The sequence below is a fragment of the Terrapene carolina genome, unplaced genomic scaffold, assembly GCF_002925995.2.
Source record: "Terrapene carolina triunguis isolate 2854851 unplaced genomic scaffold, T_m_triunguis-2.0 Scaffold97, whole genome shotgun sequence".
Classification (NCBI taxonomy): Eukaryota; Metazoa; Chordata; order Testudines; family Emydidae; genus Terrapene; species Terrapene triunguis.
In genome coordinates this window covers 2,313,773-2,336,804 of record NW_020664448.1, presented here as the reverse complement: position 1 = coordinate 2,336,804, position 23,032 = coordinate 2,313,773, and the positions used below count along the sequence as shown (strand labels likewise).

At 48.6% G+C, this 23,032-nt stretch overlaps 1 protein-coding gene across 1 annotated transcript in view; it reads right to left on the bottom strand.

Annotated features, from left to right (window-relative positions):
* Positions 1 to 14,907, bottom strand: part of KLHL35 (kelch like family member 35) — a 16,133-nt gene extending 1,226 nt beyond the window's left edge. The window contains exons 1-5 of the mRNA XM_024204973.1: positions 14,018 to 14,907; positions 9,490 to 9,674; positions 7,663 to 7,781; positions 3,237 to 3,425; positions 583 to 771 (exon numbers count right to left, since the gene is read on the bottom strand). Coding sequence (XP_024060741.1) covers positions 583 to 771; positions 3,237 to 3,425; positions 7,663 to 7,781; positions 9,490 to 9,674; positions 14,018 to 14,907 — 1,572 coding nt within the window. The remainder of the gene's footprint in view (positions 1 to 582; positions 772 to 3,236; positions 3,426 to 7,662; positions 7,782 to 9,489; positions 9,675 to 14,017) is intronic.
* Positions 14,908 to 23,032: the final 8,125 nt, after the last annotated feature.

The following is a 23,032-nucleotide window of genomic DNA, read 5'->3' as shown; positions in this document are numbered from 1 at the left end:
CAAAAAAGCCAGAGCCGGCCCTGGCTGCTGCGTAGAGCTGGTTGAAAAGAGTCAACGGGGTTTTGGTTTGTTTGAATAGAAAAACATTTTTTTTTAATTTCTTACCGCATTTTCAGCAATAAGAAATCTGACTTTTTTTAAAATTTATTTTAAATGAAAAATGTTCAGGTTTTTCTTTTCCCCCCCAAATGAAAAACAAATCTGAATTTTTGTCTTATCAAAACCAAATTTTTTTTACCGCAACCTACATAGTTCTACCAAAAACAAAATTCAGTTTCCCTCCCCGCATTTAAAAAAATCAGAAAATGTTTACCAAAATGAAAATGTTCATTCTAGATGAAAAAGCCATTTTTCATTTAAAAATAAAACATATGTATTGCCAAAAAATTTCAGCCAGCTCTGGTGTGGAGCAGTGACTATTTACATGCTTGAATTTAAGCATGTACTTAAGTGTTTTTACTGGATTAGGGTCAGAGCTCTTAGCACCTTGTCTTTAAACTTCTGCAAAGATTCTCATGTTCACAGAGGATATTCTAGAGAATGAGGTGACGTTCAGAGCCTCGTTCTGAAATTTCTCCTTACCAGAGGTCCTGGGAGAGTGGCCACTTCTCTCCAGGTGTCTTTTCTGGGATCGTAGCAGAAGATTTTACTCAGGAGTCCACCCACAACGTAGATCATGTTGTCCAAGGAGACAGCATTAATGCACCTCTGATAGAAGGGGGTGGGAGACAGGAATGTCCATTTGTTCTCCTCGGGATTATAGCACTGGAGCTGGGAGGAGAAATAGGAAATCAGCTATTGAAACACAGACGTGGTGTCCCTGCTCAGGCAAAATCCCAGTAACTAAAACCCAACACCATAGGCACCGACTTTTACTTTTCCCCAAGGGTGCTCCACCCCTGCTCCGCCCTGAGGTCCTGCCCCCCTCTCCCCAAGACCCTTCCTTTGTTCCGCCTCTTCCCGCCCCCACTCTGCCCCTTCCCCAAAGGCCTTGCCCTCGCTCCTCTTCCTGCCTCGTCCCCAAAGCCCCACTCGCTGGTCTCCACCTTCCCCCAAACCCCTCCCTGAGCTACCAAACAGCCGTTTGTTGTCACCGCCTATCAGCTGATCAGCGTTGCTGTCAAACAGCAGTGGCTGGTGGGTGCTGAGCACCCACAATTTTTTTCTCTGGGTAATTCAGCCCCGAAGCACCCACAGAGTCAGTGCCTATGCCCAACACACGCTGATGGCACAGTCCCTTTGAGCCAACGCCTTGCTGTGCATCTATCAACAAATGAATAAATGGAGAAGGAGCATGGTGCAGTGGACAGAGAACAGGACTTGGGAGTCAGGACACCTGGTTTCAGTTCTTGGCTCTGACACTGATTCACTCTGTGACTTCAGGCAAGTCACTTAGGCCCAGATTTGTAAAGGTATTGAGGTGCCTAACCCCCAACGAAACCAATGGGAATTAAGTGCCTACATGCCTTTAAAAATGTGGCCCTTAGACTTCAGTTATTTCAGAAGTATCCACTAATTTGGGGGGGCCAACCAGATGCCTTAAGAGGCCCGATTTTCAGAAGTACAGAGCATCTGCACCTCCAAAAGAATTCAAAGGGAGCTGTGAGCCCTCAGCACCTTTGGAAAACAAATCAGGCCTGTAAGTGTCAAGTTGGCCCCCTGAAAAATAAAATACCCAAAGCCAGTGGACATTTGAAAATTTAGGCCTCTGCCTTGCAATTGCCAGTCTGTAAAATGGGGATAATGCCTGCCTCCCGCAGGGGCGTGTGTGCATCTGGCTAGATTAGTTCCATGTCTGTAAGGTGAACTGAAGATAAAAAGTGCTGAGAATGTCTTATTAATATAATGACAACTATTAACGAGCGAGTCCTGGAGCAGCATATCTGGTGTGTAGAGGCCTTCCCCAGTCAGATAATCCCCAAGGAATAAGCAGTGTGATCATCTGAAATACTCTGAACATGCCCATAATCCGCTGTACACCACTGCGGGTAGGTGGGTCTACACTGCAATTAGACACCCACGGCTGGCCCGTGCCAGCTGCCTCGGGCTTGGGCTGTTTAATTTCAGTGTAGACGAGGGCTCGGGCTCTGGGATCCTCCCACCTTGCAGGGTCCTAGAGCCCGGGCCACAGCCTGAGTCAAAACGTCTACACTGCAGTTAAACAGCCCCTTAGCCCGAGCCTCGCAAGACAGAGTCAGCCGGCACTGGCCAGCTGTGAGTTTTTAATTGCAGTGTGGACCTACCCCGAGGGACCCACGCGTCTGTGGTATTACAGGCAGAGCAGGGCTTGTCTATTTGAAATAGGGTTCGGAACGGGGGTTAGTTTTGTATGCGGACAGCACCGCGGATCTCTGCACTCACACAGGTATGCTAATATTTTATTACAAGAACGCTTTGTAACGTTCATCAATCACAGCCTGCGGGGTGCTGGCCTGTCCCCCACCCCGAGAGGGTTAACACCACAGGCCTGTGCATCCTTCAGGGCACAGTCTATTCTTCAGACACAATCCACAGTTCAACCTCAGTTCCCCATATAAAGCTGGTCTTCCCCCTGACCCAGGGGTCTTCTGCAGGGGCCCAGAGGCTTCTCCCCTTGCACGTCTCTCCCCAGCTCCAGGGCCTGCCACAGGAGCCTGCCTCCCTCCTGAAGTTCTCCTTTCCAGCTTAGCCATTTGCAGGCTTCGATAACGACTGGATCAGTCTCTGCGGGAAAGTGGCTCATCAGCCATAGATGAGGGTAGGTCCACCTCCCCTTAAAGAGCCAGCCTGTGAGAGACAGCTCCCCGTGAGGTGTAACCTGTATTGTAAATGCTTCGGGGCGGCAGGGACCGTCAGTTCGGTATTTGTACAGCACCTGGCACAATGGGGTCCTGGTCCATGACTAGGGATCCTAGGCATGACTGCAGTCCAAACAACAACAATAATGAGGTAGGCAGAGTCAATATTATTGCCTTGTTACAGATAGGGAAACTGATGAACAAAAAGTGAGCGATTTGCCCAAGGTCACACAATAAGCAAGGAATGAAACCCAGGCGACTTGACGGCCAGTCCTCTGCTCTAACCGCTAGACAGCTCTCCCCTACTACAACCACAAACAGGTCAGGCAACATCACAGCTGGAGAAGTGGGCACTGAGGAAGCACCTGAAAACAACGGAATCACACCCTCCCGCTCCTTGTTTACAAGACGTCTCAACCAAAGCAAACTCGCTGAGCTTTCCCTTTATCCTCACCGTACCTTGTCTGTGTTTGCGCTGTCATCCACAGCGCCCCCAATCACGTAGAGCTTGTTCAGACAGGGGACCACAGCCGCCGAGCTCACCGCGTCCAGCAAAGGGGCGACAGCCGACCAGCTGTTGGAGAACGTATCGTAGCATTCCACGCTGGCCAGGCGGTAAAAGCCGTCAAACCCCCCCACTGCGTAGATCTGCCGTGGAAGGAGCAGAGTCAGTCGGCAGAAATCATATCGGGAGGGAGGGGCACCGGGATACAGAATCAGACACCTGATACTGGGCATAACGATCCCGTAAGGGCATGTGCAAAAGCTGCCTTGGGGCCTGGAAAAGAGACAAACAGCTAGAGTGCAGAGTGAACTATTAGCAGGAAGGTGTGTAGATAGAACAGAGCGGCTTGCCCATAGAGGCCTGGAATCACCCCATGCTAGTTACTCCTGAGGCACACTTGGGCAAGGATTAGGGGATTGCCCTATAAAGAGCAGGGAGATCAAAACAGAGTACAACAGCTGCTGGGTGTACGCAGGCTCCAGCAGAGATTCCTCAGTCTTTAAGGAAAAGGGACACCCCTGAGTGGGAAAACCAGGAGCATGGACTGGATGGGGCTTTGAGCACTTTTATTTGGAATTTTTGTTAATTTAATAAATCCAGCCCCCAGGAAGGGCACTGATGACCTGGAGAAGAATTTCTATCTGGCGTTCTTACGGGGCCGTGAAGAAGAGGGGAAACTGAGGCAGAGTGCTGCAGCACCATCTCTGGCCACAAGGGAGCACACAGGAGGTGATCTGCCCTGTTACTGTGTGACTGAGGGGAACCAGGACAGAGGAAAAACCCACACCTTAAACTCCACAAGGTAAGCAAGAGGATGCACCGTTTTTAAACCTCTGGGCTGCATGTTTTGCACACAAAGATCGAGTCCAGCTTTCTAACAACATAGCTCTGTACCCTTCAATTATATATTTTATTGTTACAAGTATCAGATTTTATAGTAGGCCATTTAAGCAACACTAAGCGCCTGATCAAACACAGAGATTTTTGTCATTGGCTTCAATAGCAGAATTGTTCTGTTCTCCTATATCATATAGCCAGGAGGAGTGAAGGAATTCCTACAGCCCAGCTGTATTCTCACAGAGACAGAAGTGACTGCCGCTATCACACAGAATCATAGAAATGTCGGGCTGGAAGGACCTTGAGAGGTCCCCTAATCCTGTACTGAGGCAGAATCAAGTAAACCTAGACCAGCCCTGACAGGTGTTTGTCCAACCTGGTCTTAAAAACCTCCAAAGGTGGGGATTTCACAACCTCCCTTAGAAACCTAATCCAGAGTTTAACTATCCACATAGTTAGAAAAGATTTTCCTAATATCTAATCTAAATCTCCCTTGCTGCAGATTAAGCCCCTTTCTTCTTGTCCTGCCTCCAGCGGAAGTGGAGTGATCACCATCCCATTTATAACAGCCCTTAGCATAGTCGAAGACTTATCAGCTCCCCGCCTTGGTCTTCCTTTCTCAAGACTAAACATGCCAAGTTTTGTTTTGTTTTTAAACCTTTCCTCATAGATCGGGTTTTCCAAACTTTTTATCATTTTTGTTGTTCTCCTCTGAACTCTCCAATTTATCCACATCTTTCCTAAAGTGGGGCACCAAGAATTAGACGCTCCAGCTGAGGCCTCACCAGTGCCGAGTAGAGTGAGATAATTACTTCCCACATCTTACGTACGACACTCCTGTTAATACACCTACACCCCAGAATGAGATTAGCCTTTTTTGCAACTGCATCACATTGTTCATGCTCATTTATTTTGTGATTCATTATAATGCCCAGATCCTTTTCAGCTCTGTTGCTGCCTAGCCAGTTATCACCCATGTTGTAGTGGTGCATTTGATTTTTCCTTCTTAAGTGAAGTACTTTGCACTTGTCTTTATTGAATTTCATCTTGTTGATTTCAGACCAATTCTCCAGTTTGTCAAGGTCATTTTAAATTCTAATCCCATGTGCTTGCAAGCCTTGCAGGCTTGGTGTCATCCACAAACTTTATGAGCATACTCTCCGCCACTTCATTATCCAAGTCATTAATGAAAATATTGACTAGTACTGGACCCAGGACTGGACCCCAGTAGATACGCCCTCTCAGTTTGACAGTGAGCATTTAATAACTACTCTGAGTACAGTCTCTCAATCACTTGTGCACCCACCTTATAGTAATTTCATCTCAACCACATTTTGTAGTTTGTTTATGAGACCAGCATGTGGGTCTGTGTCAAAAGCCATACGAAAATCAAGCTATACCACATCTATGGAGGACAGGTCCATCAACAGCTATTAGCCAAGAGGATCAGAGAGACAACCTCATGCTCCAGGCGTCCCTAACCTCCATATGTCAGAAGCTGGGAATGGGCGACAGGGGATGGATCACTTGATGATTACCTGTTCTGTTCACTCCCTCTGGGGCACCTGCCATTGGCCACTGTCAGAAGACAGGATGCTAGGCTAGATGGGCTATTGGTCTGACTTAGAGGGAGGGATAGCTCAGTGGTTTGAGCATTGGCCTGCTAAACCCAGGGTTGTGAGTTCAATCCTTGAGGGGGCCATTTAGGGATCTGGGGCAAAAACAGTACTTGGTCCTGCTAGTGAAGGCAGGGGGCTGGACTTGATGACCTTTCAGGGTCCCTTCCAGCTCTATGAGATAGGTGTATCTCCATATAAAAAAAAAAAAGTATGGCCATTCTTATATTCTACTGATTCCCCACTATCCGCTAGACCAGTAACCCTGTCAAAGAAGGACATTAGGTTGGTTTGGCATGATTTACTCTTGAGAAATCCATGCTGGCTATTTCTTATAACCCTATTATCCTCTAGGTGCTTACAAATCGATTGTTTAATCATTTGTTCCAGTGCCTTTCTAGGTGTCACAGTTAGGATGACTGGTCTATAAGGCCTTTGGTCCCCCTTTTAAAGATACCGTCTATGTTTGTTCTTCTCCAGTCCTCTGGGACCTCACCCGGCCTCCATGAATTCTCAAAGATAATTGCTAATGGTTAGGCGATTGCTTTAGCTAATTCCTTAAGCATCCTAGAATGAATTTCATCAGGCCCTGTCAACGTGAATACGTTCATTTATCTAAATATTTGTTAGACCGTTCTTTCCCTATTTTGGCTTGTGTTCTTTCCCCCTGGTTGTCAATATTAATTGTGTGGAGTATCTGGTCACCATTAACCTTATTAGTGAAGACTGAAGCTTTAAGTAACTTCTTCTTATTTCCTTTTATGTCCCCTTCTAGGTGTAACTCTCTGGGTACCCTAGGCTGTCTGATTCTGTCCCTAAATGCTCATGCTTTTCTTTTGTACTCCTCCTGAGCAATTCGTCCATGTTACTACTTTGTGGTGACTTTCTAGTAATTAAAGAGCTCTTCATGGAGCCATATTGTCGTCATCTTATTCTCCCTATCTTCCCCTCCCAGGGGGATAGTGTGCAGTTGTGCCTTTAAAATTGTCTCCTTGAAAGACTGCCAGACACAGGTGCTAGCTTCCTCATTTCCCCGGGGGTCTCAATCCCCACTCTGCTCCAGGCCTCGCCCCCACCCCAGCCCCACCTCTTCCTGCCCCTGCTCTGCCTTTTCCTGTCGCATTCTGCCCCTCCCCTGAGCGTGCCCCATCCTCACCCCCAGAGCCTCCTGCACGCCGCTGAACAGCTGATCCACAGCGGGTGGGAGGTGCTAGGGGGAGGGGGAGGAGGTGATTAGCAGGGCCGCCAGGGGATGCTGAGCACCTACTATTTTTTTTCCATGGGTGCACAGCCCCGGAGTACCCACGGAGTCGGTGCCTATGCTGCCAGCTCTCCTGTATTCCTTTAGATTTTCTTCCCATGGGACCGGTCACATGTTCCTATGTTATCTGCTGTTACCGTGGGAGGAGGAATGAGTGCCGAAGCCCATAGGCGCCGACTCTGTGGGTGCTCCGGGGCTGGAGCACCCATGGGGAAAAATTAGTGGGTGCTCTGCACTCACCAGCAGACAAGCTCCCCCTTCCCCGCCCCCCCAACCCACGTCACCTCCGCCCTGCCTCCTCCCCTGAGCGCGCTGCGTCCCCGCTCCTCTGCCTACCTCCCAGCGCTTGCCACCGCAAAACTGCTGTTTCACAGCATAACAAGCTCCGGGAGGGAGATGGGAGGAGCGGGAACGTGGCGCGTTCAGGGGAGGAGGTGGGGAAGAGGCGGGGCTGGGATTTGGGGAAGGAGTCAGATGGGGCAGGGAGGGGGCGGAGTTGGGGTGAGGACTTCGGGGAAGGGGTTGGAATGGGAGTGGGGCAGGGGCACAGTCGGGGAGGGGCCGGGGGCAAAGGGGGGTCGAGCACCTATGCCGAAGCCTCAGTTACTAGGTTTGGTCGATAGTCTATAACTCCAAACTGCCGACTGAGGGGAATGAAGTACGTACCTTGCCCTGAAGAGTCGCCATTTTGTGTCTCCATCTGCCCTTGTGCAGACAGGCAACTTTGATCCAGACGTTCAGCTGGGAGCTCAGCACCCAAACGTCGCTGCTGTTGATGTGCCCTCCTGGAAGACAGACAGAGAGACCCGACGCCATCAAGGGGAGAGCCACCCAGAACCGAGGGGCCCTGAGGAAGCTTCGTGTAAATGACAAACACCACCATGCAGTGATGTAGTGCCTGACGTAGGGATCTCGCTTGTAGAGGCAGAAGGTGGAAAAAGGAGGAGAAAGAAAAGTCTCAAAGAATGTTGGCCATCCTTACAGGATGGGGGACTATCCTGAGAAGCAGGGACTCCGAAAACAGATTGCGGGGTGCGGTGGATAATCAGCAGAATGCGACCTTCCGGTGTGACGCTGTGGTCATTCTTATCGGGTGCGGAGCTGGCCAACCCAATTTGCGGCAGCCTCCTCAGCGGAGCGCAGAGCCCTCCGACCACCATCCAATCTGGTCCAAAAGCAGTCATGAGCGATGTGAGACGTTGTCGGTCTTTGGCCACAGCCGCATGCAGGGTCCTCTCGTTGGCCCCAGGAGTGAAGGCCGGCTGCACGTTGACCCAGGCCCATTGAAAAATCGGTTCAGAAGGACTGATGAGCACCGTAGTAAATCAAAGCCAGGTACCTGCAGGGTCGGGTCCGTTATAACAGACTGGTTTCTGTTGCCAGCTGCAGACCATTCTTCATGCCACATCGACATTGCGGAGAAATCTGGGCAGGGCAAATAAGCCCACAACAGGTGCCTCAACCACAGGCATGCTCTTGGGTGGTTGAAGAGGTCTGTGTGTCGTGGTAGGCACAGGATTGCCCTGATCTTCTCGGGTTGCTACAGCCAGAATGGCTAACGATGGACGTGTGGAGGAATAACGTTGCTGGATGTGGGGAGCCAAACACAGCATTAGCAGTGACATGGTGGTGAAAAGAGCGAATGCGATCTTGGGATGCATAAACAGGGGAATCTCGAGTAGGAGCAGAGGGGTTATTTTACTTCTGTATTTGGCACTGGTGTGATCCCCCTGCTGGAATCCTGTGCCCTGGTCCGGTGCCCAGAATTCAAGAAGGATGTTGACAAATAGAGGGTTCATAGAGGAGCCACAAGAACGATTAAAGGATTAGAAAAAATGCCTAATAGTGAGACTCAAGGAGCTCAATCTGTTTAGATTAACAAAGAGAAGGTTAAGAGGTAACAGTCTAAGCATCTACATGGGGAACAAATATTTAATAATGGGCTCTTCAATCTAGCAGAGAAAGGTCTAACATGGGCCAGTGGCTGGAAATTGAAGCTAGACAAATTCAGACTGGAAATAAGGTGCAAGTTTTTAACAGTGAGAGTAATTAACCATTGGAACAATTTACCAAGGGACGTGCTGGATTCTCCATCACTGACAATTTATAAGCCAAGATTGGAGGTTTTTCTAAAAGCTCTGCTCTAGGAATTATTTTGGGCAAGTTCTATGGCGGCCAGACTAGATGATCCCAAAGGTCCTTCTGCCCTTAACATCTACGAACCTATGGCCAAGATGATATATTGGGAATGAATTCTCGGCCGCTTACATTTCCAACTCTAAGTACAAGGAACACTGCTAACCACTACGGTGTGACAAGAGCAGAAAAACACAGACCTGCATAACATACTTTGCGATAGGTCCTAGACGCACACGGGTAACAGACCTGGGTGACACTGCAGCTGGAGAGGAGAGCAGCACGGCGCCTGAATCGGCCGTTTCTCTAAGAAATGCTTGGAAGGGTAGCTGCGGGGCTGTTGCGTGGGTTTCTCACCTGATATATACACGTCATTCTTTAGGGTGCAGGCTGCAAACTCCGATTTGGTGTACCCTGGCACGCTAGAGAGAGCTGTCCACTGCCTGCTCTTCGGGTGGTACATATCAGTGAAGGGGAGCTTCAAGAGGCCTTTCTTATCACAGCCGCCTATAACTACTATGACCTCTGCTAATTCCATGAACCTAGAATGAGAAACACATGGATAAATATTAAAGCAACAGTCCCAACTTTCTGTTCTATTGTTGTGCTCCAAGCTTCATCCTCCTACCGTATTGTCTGGTAGAAAGCACTATGATACCTATTACCATGAGGAGTCCCATTGGGATAGGCAGTGTTATCTAGTGGATATGGCACTGGATTGAGAGTCAGGAGACCTGGGTTCTATTCCCAACTCTGCCACTGACTTTCTGGGTGACCTTGGGCAAGTCACTTCACCTGTCACTCAATTTCCCCTCCCACCCTTTGTTCACCTTCACTATTTAGATTGTAAGCTCTCTGGGGCAGGAGTTGTCTTTATTATGGGTTTGTGCAGTTCAAAGGCATTGTCCAGCTTCTGTTAAATAGAGTCAAAGTTAAAAGTATTGCTCATGATCTTCAAAACTCTCCACAGGATCGGCCCAGCTACCTGAAGTCCCCACTCTGTGATCATTGCCTCTCCTGACAGTCATGTTCCTCATGACCAAGAAAGCTGCCAGCCTCAGGAGCGAGACCAGTGACCGTAGGAGACAGAGCTTTCTTGGCAGCTGGCCCATGGCAAACTCACTGCCAGAAGAGATTAGAATTGACACACTGCAGCTGCTGTACTAGCTAGCAATAAAATAAAAATGGAAGGAGGGAAACTCCAGCCAACTGGTTAACGGAGGTGGGGGGGGGGAAGGAAGATTGGGGTGGTAGCTCAGGACTTGAGAGTTCAATTCCCTGCCTCCAGGCTGATTCCCGTAGACAGGTGTCAGAACACGCTGCAGCAGCAATCAGCCTTGAGAGTTTGGACGGAACACAAGGTTTGCCATCCCAGATCAGACCCTTGCCCATCAGCAGCCCATACTCGCTGCTTCGGTGAAAAACAGAACAAACTAAATCCCCCAGTCAATCTGTGCAATGCAACAGATAGCGGGACTCCCTCCTGACTCCCATGGACAATGCCAAGCAGGGAGGGGTTGCAAGTGCTTTGGACGATAGGATTAAAATTCAGAATGATGTGGAGAAATGGTCTGAAGTAAGTAGGATGAAATTCAATAAGGACAAATGCAAAGTACTCCACTTAGGAAGGAACAAATCAGTTGCACACATACAGAAAGGGAAATGACGGAGTACTGCAGATATGAATCAACAGTGTAACACTGTTGCAAAAAAAAAAAAGCAAACATCAAATTCTGGGCTGTATTAGCAGGTGTGTTGTAAGCAAGACACAAGAAGTAATTCTTCTGCTCTACTCCATGCTGATTAGACCTCAACTGGAGTATTGAATCTAGTTTGGAGTGCCACATTTCAGGAAAGATGTGGACAAATTGGAGAAAGTCCAGAGAAGAGCAACAAAAATGATTAAAGGTCTAGAAAACATGACCTATGGGGGAAGATTGAAACATTTAGGTTTGTTTAGTCTGGAGAAGAGAAGACTGAGAGGACATGATAACAGTTTTCAAGGAATAAAAGGTTGTTCCAAGGAGAAGGGAGAATAATTGCTCTCCTTAACCTCTGAGGACAGGACAAGAAGCAATGGGCTTAAATTGCAGCAAGGGAGGTCTAGGTTGGACTTTAGGAAAAACTTCCTAACTGTCAGGGTGATTAAGCACTGGAATAAATTGCCAGGGAGGCTGTGGAATCTCCATCACTGGGGATTTTTAAGAGCAGGTTGGACAAACACCTGCCAGGGAGGATCTAGATAATACTTAGTCCTGTCTTGAGTGCAGGGGACTGGACTAGATGACCTCTCGAGGACCCTTCCAGTCCTACGATTCTATGAAAGCAGCTGATACCCTCAGGCATGAGATCTGATTACTCGTCACTCAGCACATATAATTACAATGCTATCATTGTCCACGGAATGATCCTGCCCCTTTTTAAATCCATTTGACTTAAATCCATTCGACTTGTGGCAGTAAATTCCACAGCCTGATGGCACCCTGCATGAAACAGCAATTCCTCCAGTAGCCCCTAACCGATCGTGCTGCTGCAGCTCTGGGGAAGCAGTGTGGCCTAGCATGCTGAGCACTGAGCAGGGGATTCTCCCGTCATATTTCTTGCACCCACACAGTGCTTTGGGTGCCTGTCCCTTAAATTAAAAGCCACTCAAAATAACACAAAAGGATTGTCCATAAACAGTGGCACTCGCCCGCTGCCTAGAGCTAATGAAAACCAAAAGGGGGAAATTGCAGAAGATGGACACTTGGTCTTACGTTTTATTTAACTTCTGATTTTTTTGATCCATTCTATAGTTAGTGGAAAAACGAGGGGGAAGAAGGGGAAATTTGCAAAAACAATTGTGCGGAAAAGTGTTGCCCTTTTTCCACCAACATTCAAAATTTTGGACCAATTTTTTCATAGAAATTTCAAAATTCCAAAAATTTTGGCCAGCTCATTCTGAGACTGTGAACCTCCAGTAGCCTTCTCTGCTATGTGGGGAGAACAACATTAGCCTGCTTTGGGAAGCTTTTCCAGATGTACAAGTGAAGCCAGATAGGAGTAAAGAGCTGTATCTGGCAACGGGTTAAAGTTTTAGAATCAGACCATTATATAGTCTAACTTCCTGCATAAAATGGGCCAGAGAACGTCACCCAGTAACTTCCACATTAAGCCTTCAACTTTTGTTTGAGCTAGAGCCTATCTTTAAATCAAGACTAGAGTGATGGAGAATCCACCACAACCTGTGGAAACTTGTGCCGATGGTTAATTTAACCTCACCGTTGAAATCGTGCGTGTTTCTTCTACTCAGATTTTTCTCACTTCAGCTTCCAGCCATTGGGTCTCATCTTTTTCTGCTAGATTAAAGAGCCATCTACTATCAGAAATCTCTTCCCCATCTAGCAGCAACGTGCCTGCAGACCATGACCAAGTCACCTCTTTGCCGTCTCTCGGATAAACTAATCAGACTGAGCTTCATTAGTGTCTCACCACAAAGGCAGGTTTTCCAGACTTTGAATCATTCTTGTAGCTCTCTTTTTTGAGCCCTTTCCAATTTAAATAAAGGCAATTTAGGAAGGCATTAGCATGAGGAACCGTATAAGTAGCTCATGTGAATTTTAGGGACTTTTAAATAAACCACCACCACTAGCTAAGTCTTCTCAGAGCCAAGACTATTGGGCTGGATGATGTTCCTTTACTGCAGGGAAGAGAAGCATCTTTCCCTGCTGTGATGCATGGCTAGAAAGGGTTAAACATCCTGCAGAATAAATGATTCATATTCAACCCTTAAAGACACTTGGGGACATAATGTTTGTGTATTTACATATATATGGGTAATGGTTGACAATGGAATCATCAGTCCCGGTCTATGCTGTATTCTGATAATTCAGGGATCAAAAGAACATCCTAGCATTGAAATGAATTGTAAACACAGGCTATCGCTGTGTTCATCTATCTTTGAAATGTATAGCAAATAATCTGTGAATGGTGGAGGAACAAGCAAATTGCCTTATGTTAATTTGTATAGCTAAGTACCGGCGATGGACCTACTTCAAAGTCATCCTGATTCCCTATTGTTCCCCAAGGGACTCCAACGCGTCAAAGGCGGCTTGACATTGTATAAAAGATCCTTGGGTCCTGATCCTGTTCATCTCAGATCTGCTTGATGCTTCATCAGGGGAAGCTTAAGCCACCAGATTGGGATCCCAGTGCTGACTGTTCCACCCTGAATGTGATATTGGACATTGGACTATAACCTATTAACTATTTCTAAAAAAACTCTTTGCAATGACAAAGCACCATCTCTGCTATTTATCTGAACCTCAAGAATTAAACTCATGTCTGTATGTATATTGACCTTTTAACCATACTCTCTCTCTCTTTTCTTTTTTAATAAATTTTAGTTTAGTTAATAAGAATTGGCTGTAAGCGTGTATTTGGGTAAGATCTGGAATATTCAGTAACCTGGGAGGTAACGTGTCCGATCCTTTGGGATTGGTAGAACCTTTTCTTTTATATGATGAAATAAGATTTTCAGAAATCTTCATTATATTTGACTTGGGTACCTGGATGGAGGCCTGAGGCTGGGTACTTTAAGGGAACTGTATTATTGATTTCTTAATAATCAGTGTGGTAATAAAGAAGCTGTTCTATGCTGGCTTGGTGAATCTAAGTATTGAATTATCCACCAGCTTTGGGGTTGGTCTGCCCCATTCTTTGCTCTTCACCCTGAGTGACCTCAGCTGGTCCCCGCTCCCACCTGCTATGTAATTACTGGTGAAATATTTTGGGCTGAGTTCTACAGGAGGTCAGACTAGATGATCACAGTGGTCCCTTCTGACCTTGGTATCTAGGAATCTGTGACTCAGGTATGCAGCTTTAGGAGACAGTTTCCGGTTTTTACCTCCTAGGCCTTGACCGCAGAGAACTGACTTCATTCCCAAGGATATAGTACTTCCGTGCTTCGTGCAGTAAAGGGATGCACTCCTTGGAGTCCTGGATGAGCTCGTCCATTTCAACCTTTTCCAGGAAGTACATGGGATCCAGCAGAGGGAGGCGCACGTGCTCAAGGAGATCTTTCAAAGCTCCTTTCCTGGTGGCAACATCATGCCGTACCCACCGCATCACCGCTTCGAAGACCACTTCCTCCTTGGGGACTGCCAGCAGCTCATCTGACAGATACTTGACCAGCTCCTTCACGCTCAGCTCCAGGAACTCCTCATGACATGACACCTCCACGAAGCCTTCTAGCATAAACCTCTTGCTCTTCTCAGCCAGGGAGGTGATGGAGAATGAGTCGGCGAACTTCAAGATGCCCAAGCAGTTGCATGGGTGAAGCTGGCCTTCAAGGAAGGTGACACACGCATCTGTGAGCTTGGAGATCTGAAGCAAGTTGGATAGCTCTAAGATGTCTTCAACATTGTCTTCCTGAATGACTATGTTTCCCCCATACATATAGTCCAGAAGGAGGCTCATGGTGGAGGCAGAGATCTTCTGGATGTTGATGATGTCTTGATGGCCTTCCTTGAGGCTACCACCGAACATGGCCCGGAAGTAAGTGCTGTTGGCTGACAAGGTGGCCCGATGGCAGGGGAACTCCTGCCCATCAATCAAGAGCACCACGTCCGTGAAGATGCCGCTCTGCCGGTAGGAGTTCAGAGTCTGGAGGATTTGCTCAGCATGGCAGGACCCACTGCAGAGTTTCATGTGCAACTTCTCTTTGCTCTGCTCTCGAGTTGCATTTTCAAGGCTGCTCGTTCTGTAGCTGGATTCTTCTTTTATCAGCCGATGCATCCTGATTTCAGGGCAGGGGCGGAGGGGAAAGAGCAAGGAACACAATGAAACAGTTGTCAAATTATTGGTGACTAACATCAGCTCATTAAGTGTTGGCTAAAATTGCTCTTAAGTTAAAAGATTTTGTTGCATGCACTCATCATAACATTGCAACAAACCTGCAGTTCCCTAGGACTTTCCAGGGTAACCAGGTCATAAGGAACTTCATAGCAACAGCAGGAATTAAGGCCCTGATTCAGCAAAGCACTGAGCCACATACTTAGGTTTAAGCACATGCTTAACTCCCACCAAACCACCAGGATGTACGCATGTGCTTTAGCTCTTTAATGAACAGTGGCCAAAATTCAGATCCTCTTACTCTCAAAGCACAGACCCCTATGGTTTTGCAGAAAGGAAATCTCTTACCTGTAGCTCAGAGATCAGTTGAGCATACAATAGAAGGCAGTGGAACATGCATGAGGAGGCCTTGTCTGTGCCTGCTCCAGGTCAGTTCCCGGATTCCACCAGCCATGGGCAACACAAGCACTCTTCTCTAGGCCTACACAGGACCCGCTGTCACTCACCAGTTAGCAACAGATATATCCCAACCCTGGAGCCCTCAGAGCATCTCCCTGGAGCATCCAGCCCCTGTGTCCACTAGACACTCCCAGTGTTCACAGAGTTGCTGCTCCCAAAGGAGCAGGACACCCCAGCTTACCAGTTCCACCTGAGATCACCGCTCCACTCAACTCACAGCACTTAGATATGTTTATAGTGAAAACAAACAGAAGCAAAGAATAGATTTGGGTGATTGCCTAAGTGGAACTATTGGGAACAAATGGTTACATGTCAAATAAAACCATCACACATTCTGGAGCCTAGATTTAATCAACAAGATACTCTCGTGTCTGACAGGACAACGCTCACCCAAAGTCCTTGCAGCAATTTAAAGCTGGGCTGGCTGTGACCCTCCCTTCATGAGACAAACTCACGGTCAATTTCCCTTTTCGATGGAGGATCCAGGGTGTCCCCTGGATCCCCTAGATCGATCAGAACGAGCCTTTGTTTTAGGCTCTGCCTAAAACAGGACACTGCCCTGCTGACTGTTTCTTCTTGTAGATTTTGTACTCAGCAACTGGTTCAGTGTGTAAATAGGCCTACAGTGCGAGGCATATAATAAACAATACACAAGCGGCCAGACACGGAGCTAGGAGTCTTACCTCCCACCTCAAAGAAACATTCCTGAGGAATGTCACGTCCTGGTGGCCTGCTTTAATCCCAGGACCTTAACAGAATTTCCAGTATAGATACATAACTCCTTCAATACTATCCGTACATACATTTCGCAACGATTAGGACAGCCAGAGAGCTACTGGCACAGAGACATCACATGCCATGCTTTGGTGAATTACTGTGCATGTGTGTGACCCAGGGGACCCCCCATTAAACCCTATGCACCCCATGTGTCCTCTGCCAGTGGGCACCAGGAGGTTCCCAGGTCACATATACGCCTTGTGATTCTATGAAATGAAATATGTTGAAAACTATCCCAAACTAACAGTATGTTAAGGAAGGGCTAATACACTAGGGTACTGTGGGGGTGACACACACCTCTTGTGAGTGCCTCCTGTCACTGGGTGTGGTACTGCAATCTTTTTTTTTCTCCTGGTGCCCCCTATAGGTTGTCAACCTCATTAGGCAGGTCTTCAGTGGCTCAGCCCTCCAGCTGAGTCATGCAGTCAAAATGGATGAACCTCTTCCGGGTAGCAAAAGTCCAGCAAGCTCCCTGCCCTCACCAGGGTCTTCAGCTGCATCTCTGGGCCCTTTAAATTCCATCTTTCACTCAGACTTCTAAGGGAGCCTTGTTCCATTCTCGGAGCCCAGGTCACTTCCCCAGGGGCCACATTGGGGAATCCAGGCCACACACTACTCCGGGTCCCATCCCAGCCACGTACTGCTGCTACTGCTTTTCCCTGGTCTTTTTCCCCACCTAGCCCCCTGACTTTCACCCATTACTTTAGGGTCACAGTTCTCAGGTCCTCTCTCCCCAGATCCAGTAGATGCAGCCCGTTGAGCTCCTCTGGCGAGAGCAGAGTCCCCTTCCTTACTCCTCTGGCCCCAGCCAGGAACTGACCAGCTTAGGTCCTGCAGCTCCTTTTATCTGAGCCTGCTGGGCTCTGATTGGCTGCTTCCATACCACCTCTCTAGGAAGGCCTGGAGGACCCACCTTCATTGCTCCTTTCCTGGGGTGGGGTGTGGTAGGACCACAGGGCCTCTGGAAGGGGGTCTCGAAGGTCCTGGTCCACCCCATCACAGGTACAAGCCAGGAATAATTTTGTAACCCCCAGCTATAAAACATGTAGAGAATTGAAAGGAAAATTACTGTCTATTCATGGTGTTTATATGGCCCTCATAGCACAGTACCTGAGCACCTCATAATCTTTAGTGTATTTATCCTCACAACACCCCTGTGAGGCAGAGCAGTGTTATCATTTCCCATTGGGCAGGTGGGAAACTGAGGCAGAGAGAGAGAGAGAGAGAGACACTAAGTGATTTGCTCAAGGTCAGAGAGCTCAGAGGTGAACCTGAGTTTCCAGAGTCCAAGGGTAGTGTTTTTTGGGGCCCAAGGTTCTCTGGTCACACATCAGATTCTCACACCCTAGAGGCTGGTGGTTAGGGCACTGGGAGGTGGGTGATCCATGGCCAAATCCCGGCTATGCCTGATTCAGGGATGTGGGATGAAAAGCTCTGCCTTGAATCAAACAGAGCAAGGACCTGAACTTGGGTTTCCCATGCTGTAGAGCAGTGGTTTTCAAACTTTTTTTCTGGGGACCCAGTTGAAGAAAATTGTTGATGCCTGCGACCCAAGGGAGCTGGGGATGAGGGATTTGGGGTGTGGGAGGGGCTCAGGTGTGGGGCAGAGGGTTGGGGTGTGTGCAATGTTTTGGGGTTCATCCAGGCCAGTAAGGGGGTTCGGTCACTGTCTGCCTGGTAGCCCTGGGTGTCTTGTGGCTCTGCAGCTTTGGTCCAGAGCTCTGACCCCAACAGCTGGCTAGCAGCCCACAAGCCTCACGCTGGCTTTCGCAACCTGGGTCCTCCTTGCAGGCTGTCCTAGTACCCTTCCAGCCCTGAATTCTCCCCCAGATCCAGTCCCTCTCACCAGACCGTCTCAGAGAAAGGGTTCAGTTCTCTGCCTTTACAAAGACAGGCAGCCACTCCAACCTGCCAGCTTTCTAGACGCACACACTGTACTGATGATTTATAATGAAAGCAAAACAAGTTCATTAACCGTGGATTAAGTGATCCCAAGTAAAAGAGCAAAAGGTAGAGATGGTTAAAAGCAAATAGAAGTGAAAATATGCATCTAAGAGCCAAATTTAATCTCACATAATACAGTCTTTATTCAAAAGGATTTCTCTCACCCGGAGTCTCCTTGCCAGCCTTTTACTTGCCAGGACCCATCACGGAGATCTTTGTTTTGGTTTGGTTTCTTTGTTTTCTCTGGTGAAGTAAAAGATGGAGTCTCTCTGACCTGATCTCTCCAAAGGGATGTTTTTGGCCTGGTCTACACTCGGCAATGCGGTCAGTATAGCTACATTGGCTCAGGGGTGTGAAAAATCCACACCCCTGAGCAACGGAGTTAAGATGACCTAATCCCCAGTTTAGACAGCGGTAGGTCAACAAGAGAATTCTCCTGTCAACCCAGCTACCAGTTCTGGGGGAAGCGGATTACCCACGCTGATAGGAGAACCTCCTCCTGTTGGCGTAGGTAGCACCTTCACTGAAGCGCTACAGTCTCCTGTGTCTCTCTGGGGTGCAGGGGTCATGTTAATTCTCTGGCTCTTGAGTTCAGGAATAGGTTAACCTCTCTGCCCCCCACCCCCCGACACACACTGGTTTAGCTCACTGGCTTTGTTTACTGCCAATATTTAAATTGAGGTAATCCACATTCCTTGGTCTAGGACACACCCATTTATCACCTTTACCTAGGCTAGGGTGTCTGGCCTTAAACATAGGGTGACCAGATGTCACGTTTTTAAAGGGACAGTCCTGTTTTTTGGGACTTTTTCTTATATAGGCGCCTATTACCCCCCACTCCCGTCCCGTTTTTTCACAGTTGCTATCTGGTAACCCTACTTAAACATGTTTTAGTAGCATCATACAGAGAGAATTCGTGACCTCACACAACGGTAACATAGACATTTTACAATAATATTAATAACCAATGAGCTATTAGCTTTCATAGGTCACCTCACAAAGCCTATTTTGTAGAAATATTCTTGCAGTAGCGTGTAGGGTGGGAATACAGAAGGGCCTAGGGTCACGGAGTAACCGCATGCCTTCAGTGGAGATACACCAGGGGATGAACTTGGCTCATTATGCAGCAAAGAGAAGCTACTAGGATTACAGAGGGAGATTTTAAAAAATCCTTCCCAGTAATTTCTAAGACAAACATCTGGAACCACAGACCAGATTCAATGTCTTCCAACATCCCTCCTGAAATCCCGTTTCCATGGTCACTTCCCTTGGCCTGTCTGCTGCGATTAGCAACAGAGGTACCAATGGTGGGGGGGGGTTGGGGATACCACGAGGAAATGGATTGAGATCACCAGACTCATTTTTGAAGGGGAGTTGACCAGCCACGCCCAGCTTCTCTTCTGTCCATCTCTCACACACGCAGAACACCCAGCCCCCCACCCACCATAGCCCATTTTCCAAGCAGCTCCCATTTTTCCTCCATCGATTCTTTATTCTTCTTTCCATAAATGCAGACGTACTTGTGGGCACAAAGCCACTGGGAAAGCTAGACCGGACACAGCACTGGCGAAACACACCAGTGGGACCAGATCCTCAACTGCTGTAAATCAGTGTAGCTTCACTGGTGTAAATGCAGCTGCACCCACATCATGGGACTGGTCCTCAACGGGTGTATCTACAGACAGCAGTGCTAGGGGACCTAGAAGTCCCACTCTTCCACAGTCAATACAGATCTTCCTACCCAAACTGCAAGAGGCTTACAGGTAAGAGCAATAAAGATGGGGATCATGTTTAATGCCCCCTTTCCCCTTTAAGGGAAGTAACCGGGGTGTGCAAAGTCAGGGCCTTGTTCTCTTTTGTCATCCTCTTCTTACACGTTTCCTTAGTCTCCAATTGCCTTTGATGGCTTCTTTTCTGACCGGGCAAGCGTAAACCGCAGCCTGCGCAGGGCTAATTGCAGCTCTGCTCTCTGGTTTCCCATTGTTCCGGCTCGCATTAGGAATAACCCAACCTTCTCGCCCTCTCGTGAGCCCACAGACTCTTTGCTAATGCCAAGCACCTGCCCCCGACGAGGTGATTCAGAAACCACTTTATCCTCCAACCGCTCTAGCCAACCGCCCCACCCAGGGCCCCTTTAACTGGGCTCTTCGGTGCAGCAGGTCCTGTTTCCAAACATGGGGACTGTAACAGGGCACTCAAATCCCCTGGCTGGATGCTCTGCTCTGCCCTTCAAAGGCCATTTGGGCACCTAATGACTGATATTAATGTCCAAGATGGGAATTCAATGCCCTATTTGGACACCCACATTTGAAATTGGGGCTTGACTAGCCGGAATGATGACTGTCAGCATGTGATCTAAGAGATGGGCCAGAACCAATCCCCCAGGCCCAAACCTTCCCGCAGGGGTTAACTGCGTACCTCAGGCCCAGCGTTGTTACGTGGCTTTATACCAAATCACAGCCACCAGCACACAGACCCCACAGGGCCAGGGCCGGCTCCAGGCACCAGGCAACCAAGCTGGTACTTGGGGCGGCACCTGGAGGGGGGCGGCGCAGCGCTCCGGCCGCCGGGGAGAGCGGGGCCACAGCCGGGCTCGCCGCCCTCCCCCCGGCGCTCTGGCCGCCCTCTCCCCCCCGCGCCCTCCCCCCTGGCCGCCGGGGAGGGGGGGGAGGGAGAGCCAAGCCCCCACTGGGGCTCGCCGCCCTGCCCCCGGGGCTCCGGCCGCCGCCCCCCCCCCCCCCCGCGGGGGGCAGGGGGGCGGCCGGAGGCTTTTTTGCCTGGGGCGGCAAAAAAGCCAGAGCCGGCCCTGCACAGGGCTCACACCTGGGACCTCAGCACCAAAAAGCACTTGAGCTTAAGCAGTAACTCCATCAGCAGCTCTTTGCTGTGCTGGAACCAGCTACTACAGAAAGATGTGACCGGATGCACCAGGCTATTATTATTATTTAGGTCTCATCTATTGATCTCAAAGTCCTTTATAGAGGAGGTCGATATTATCCCCATTTTACAGAAGGGAAAACTGAGGCACAAAGGAAGTGACTTGCCCAAGGTCACCCATCAGGCCAATGTGGCAGAGCAGGAAATAGAACCCAGGTTTCCTGAGCAACAGTCCCGCGCTCTATCCACTAAACTGCCTCCCTTGCTAGTTGTATTAGTTCGTTGTCCAGGGGATGATAATGGGTCGAAAGTGCTCTCAGACTATTGTATTGCACTGTTGAAACTAACAATGATGAAAACTATGGATTAAGATCTGGTCTCTACTAGAAATAATTTTGAAAAAAAAATCCCATATTAAAATAATTTTCACCAATTTTTTTTAAACAAACAAAATTAGCTATCTGGGAAAAGGATGCCTTGGTTTTAGATTCATTTTCAAGGCCATTTTTGAAGCCTCTCTTATGGGTTTTGCAGTACAGGTGTCAGTGAAGCATGGAAAAAATCTCCTGTCATTTACGAAGCTTTTGGTCATTCAAATTGTAAAGCTTGACAGTTTTGTTCCACTTTCCTGTCTGATCACTGGACTATGCTGTGCTCCCTGGTACAAAGTGGCCTGATTTTATTTCTTTTACAACAGTGTAGATCAGCAGTAGGGTATCACATAGGGAGGAAGGAGGATCTAGTGTTTAGGGGACTGGACTGGGACTTGAGAGACCTGAGTTAAATTCCCATCTCCTGCACCCTGGGTGACCTTGGACCACTCACTTAATTTCTGTAGAGTTGGGATAACGGCACTTCCCTACCTCACAGGGTCTCGTGAGGATAAAAGCCATGAATGACTGCGAGACGCTATGATGCTGAGAGCTTGAAACGACAGAAGAGTCAGTTGAGTTACGCAGGGGTAAGCGAGCCCCAGAATGTCCCTAAGAAAAGGGTCCTTTCGTGATGCATCTCAAAGAAAATGACCTTGATTTAGATTGAGGTAATTCATCCGAGTTAAACAAAGAAAACCCTGAAAACCACCTGCCCAGAGCGCGCCTTGCTGCTGTGACACACACGAGCACCAGGACTTTGTACAGCCTGGCATCGCATTGTATAATGAACAGTACAGGTGTGTGGCTGAGGATCGGACAACCCCCCCCCCTCACCTCTCCCAGCCCTGATCTCCAAGTCCCAAGCTGGAGGTGTCACTGAACAACCCTGCACATTACCCTGGCTCCGCTGGGCTCCTGACAGCCAGCACAAAGAGAACCCCTGGGTATCGGCCCAAACCTCTCACTCCCTGTCCACCCCCTTTACCTAATGTGCATGAATCACAGGGCAAAGAGGCCACTTGCCTCTTCCAGTTGTCATTGCTCCCATCCCCCCCCTGCACAGCCCGCATGGCAGGTGTCACAGAGATCCCTTTTGTTCAGGAAGAAGGGGGCCCTCATCCGCAAGGCAAGTACTTACCTGGACCACAGCTAGGACCAGTGAAGCTACAGCTCCGCTTCCCTTCCCAATGCAGGCGGCATTGAGGAGAGGCAGCGAGATCAGCCCTGCTGCGGCTGCTGGGGAAAAGCACAAAAGCCCACACAGGGAGAAAGGGGTAGCAATCTGCTTTTGTTCCTCCGGTCCTGCCTGACGGGCTTGCAGGCAGCAGGGCATTCGCTGCAGCTGTCAATTGCAGGCCTTCGGGGAGGAGTCCCAGTGTCAGAAATCAGCAGACAGGAAAGGAGGGAGGGGGCGAGAAAAATCACAGCTCAGAAAAATGTTACACCGGGGGCAGCTTATGAGAGAGGAGCCATCTGGAGAGTAAACCGGGGTCCCGGTGGAACATTCATTTGATAGAGTCTCTGCGTCTCTCTGAAAACCACACTAAGCAGTTAAATAAACACGCCCAGACAGCCCAGACCACAGGGCAAAGGCCTCCAATAGCTAGAAACCGAGGAAGAGGAAGGCAGCTCCGCTC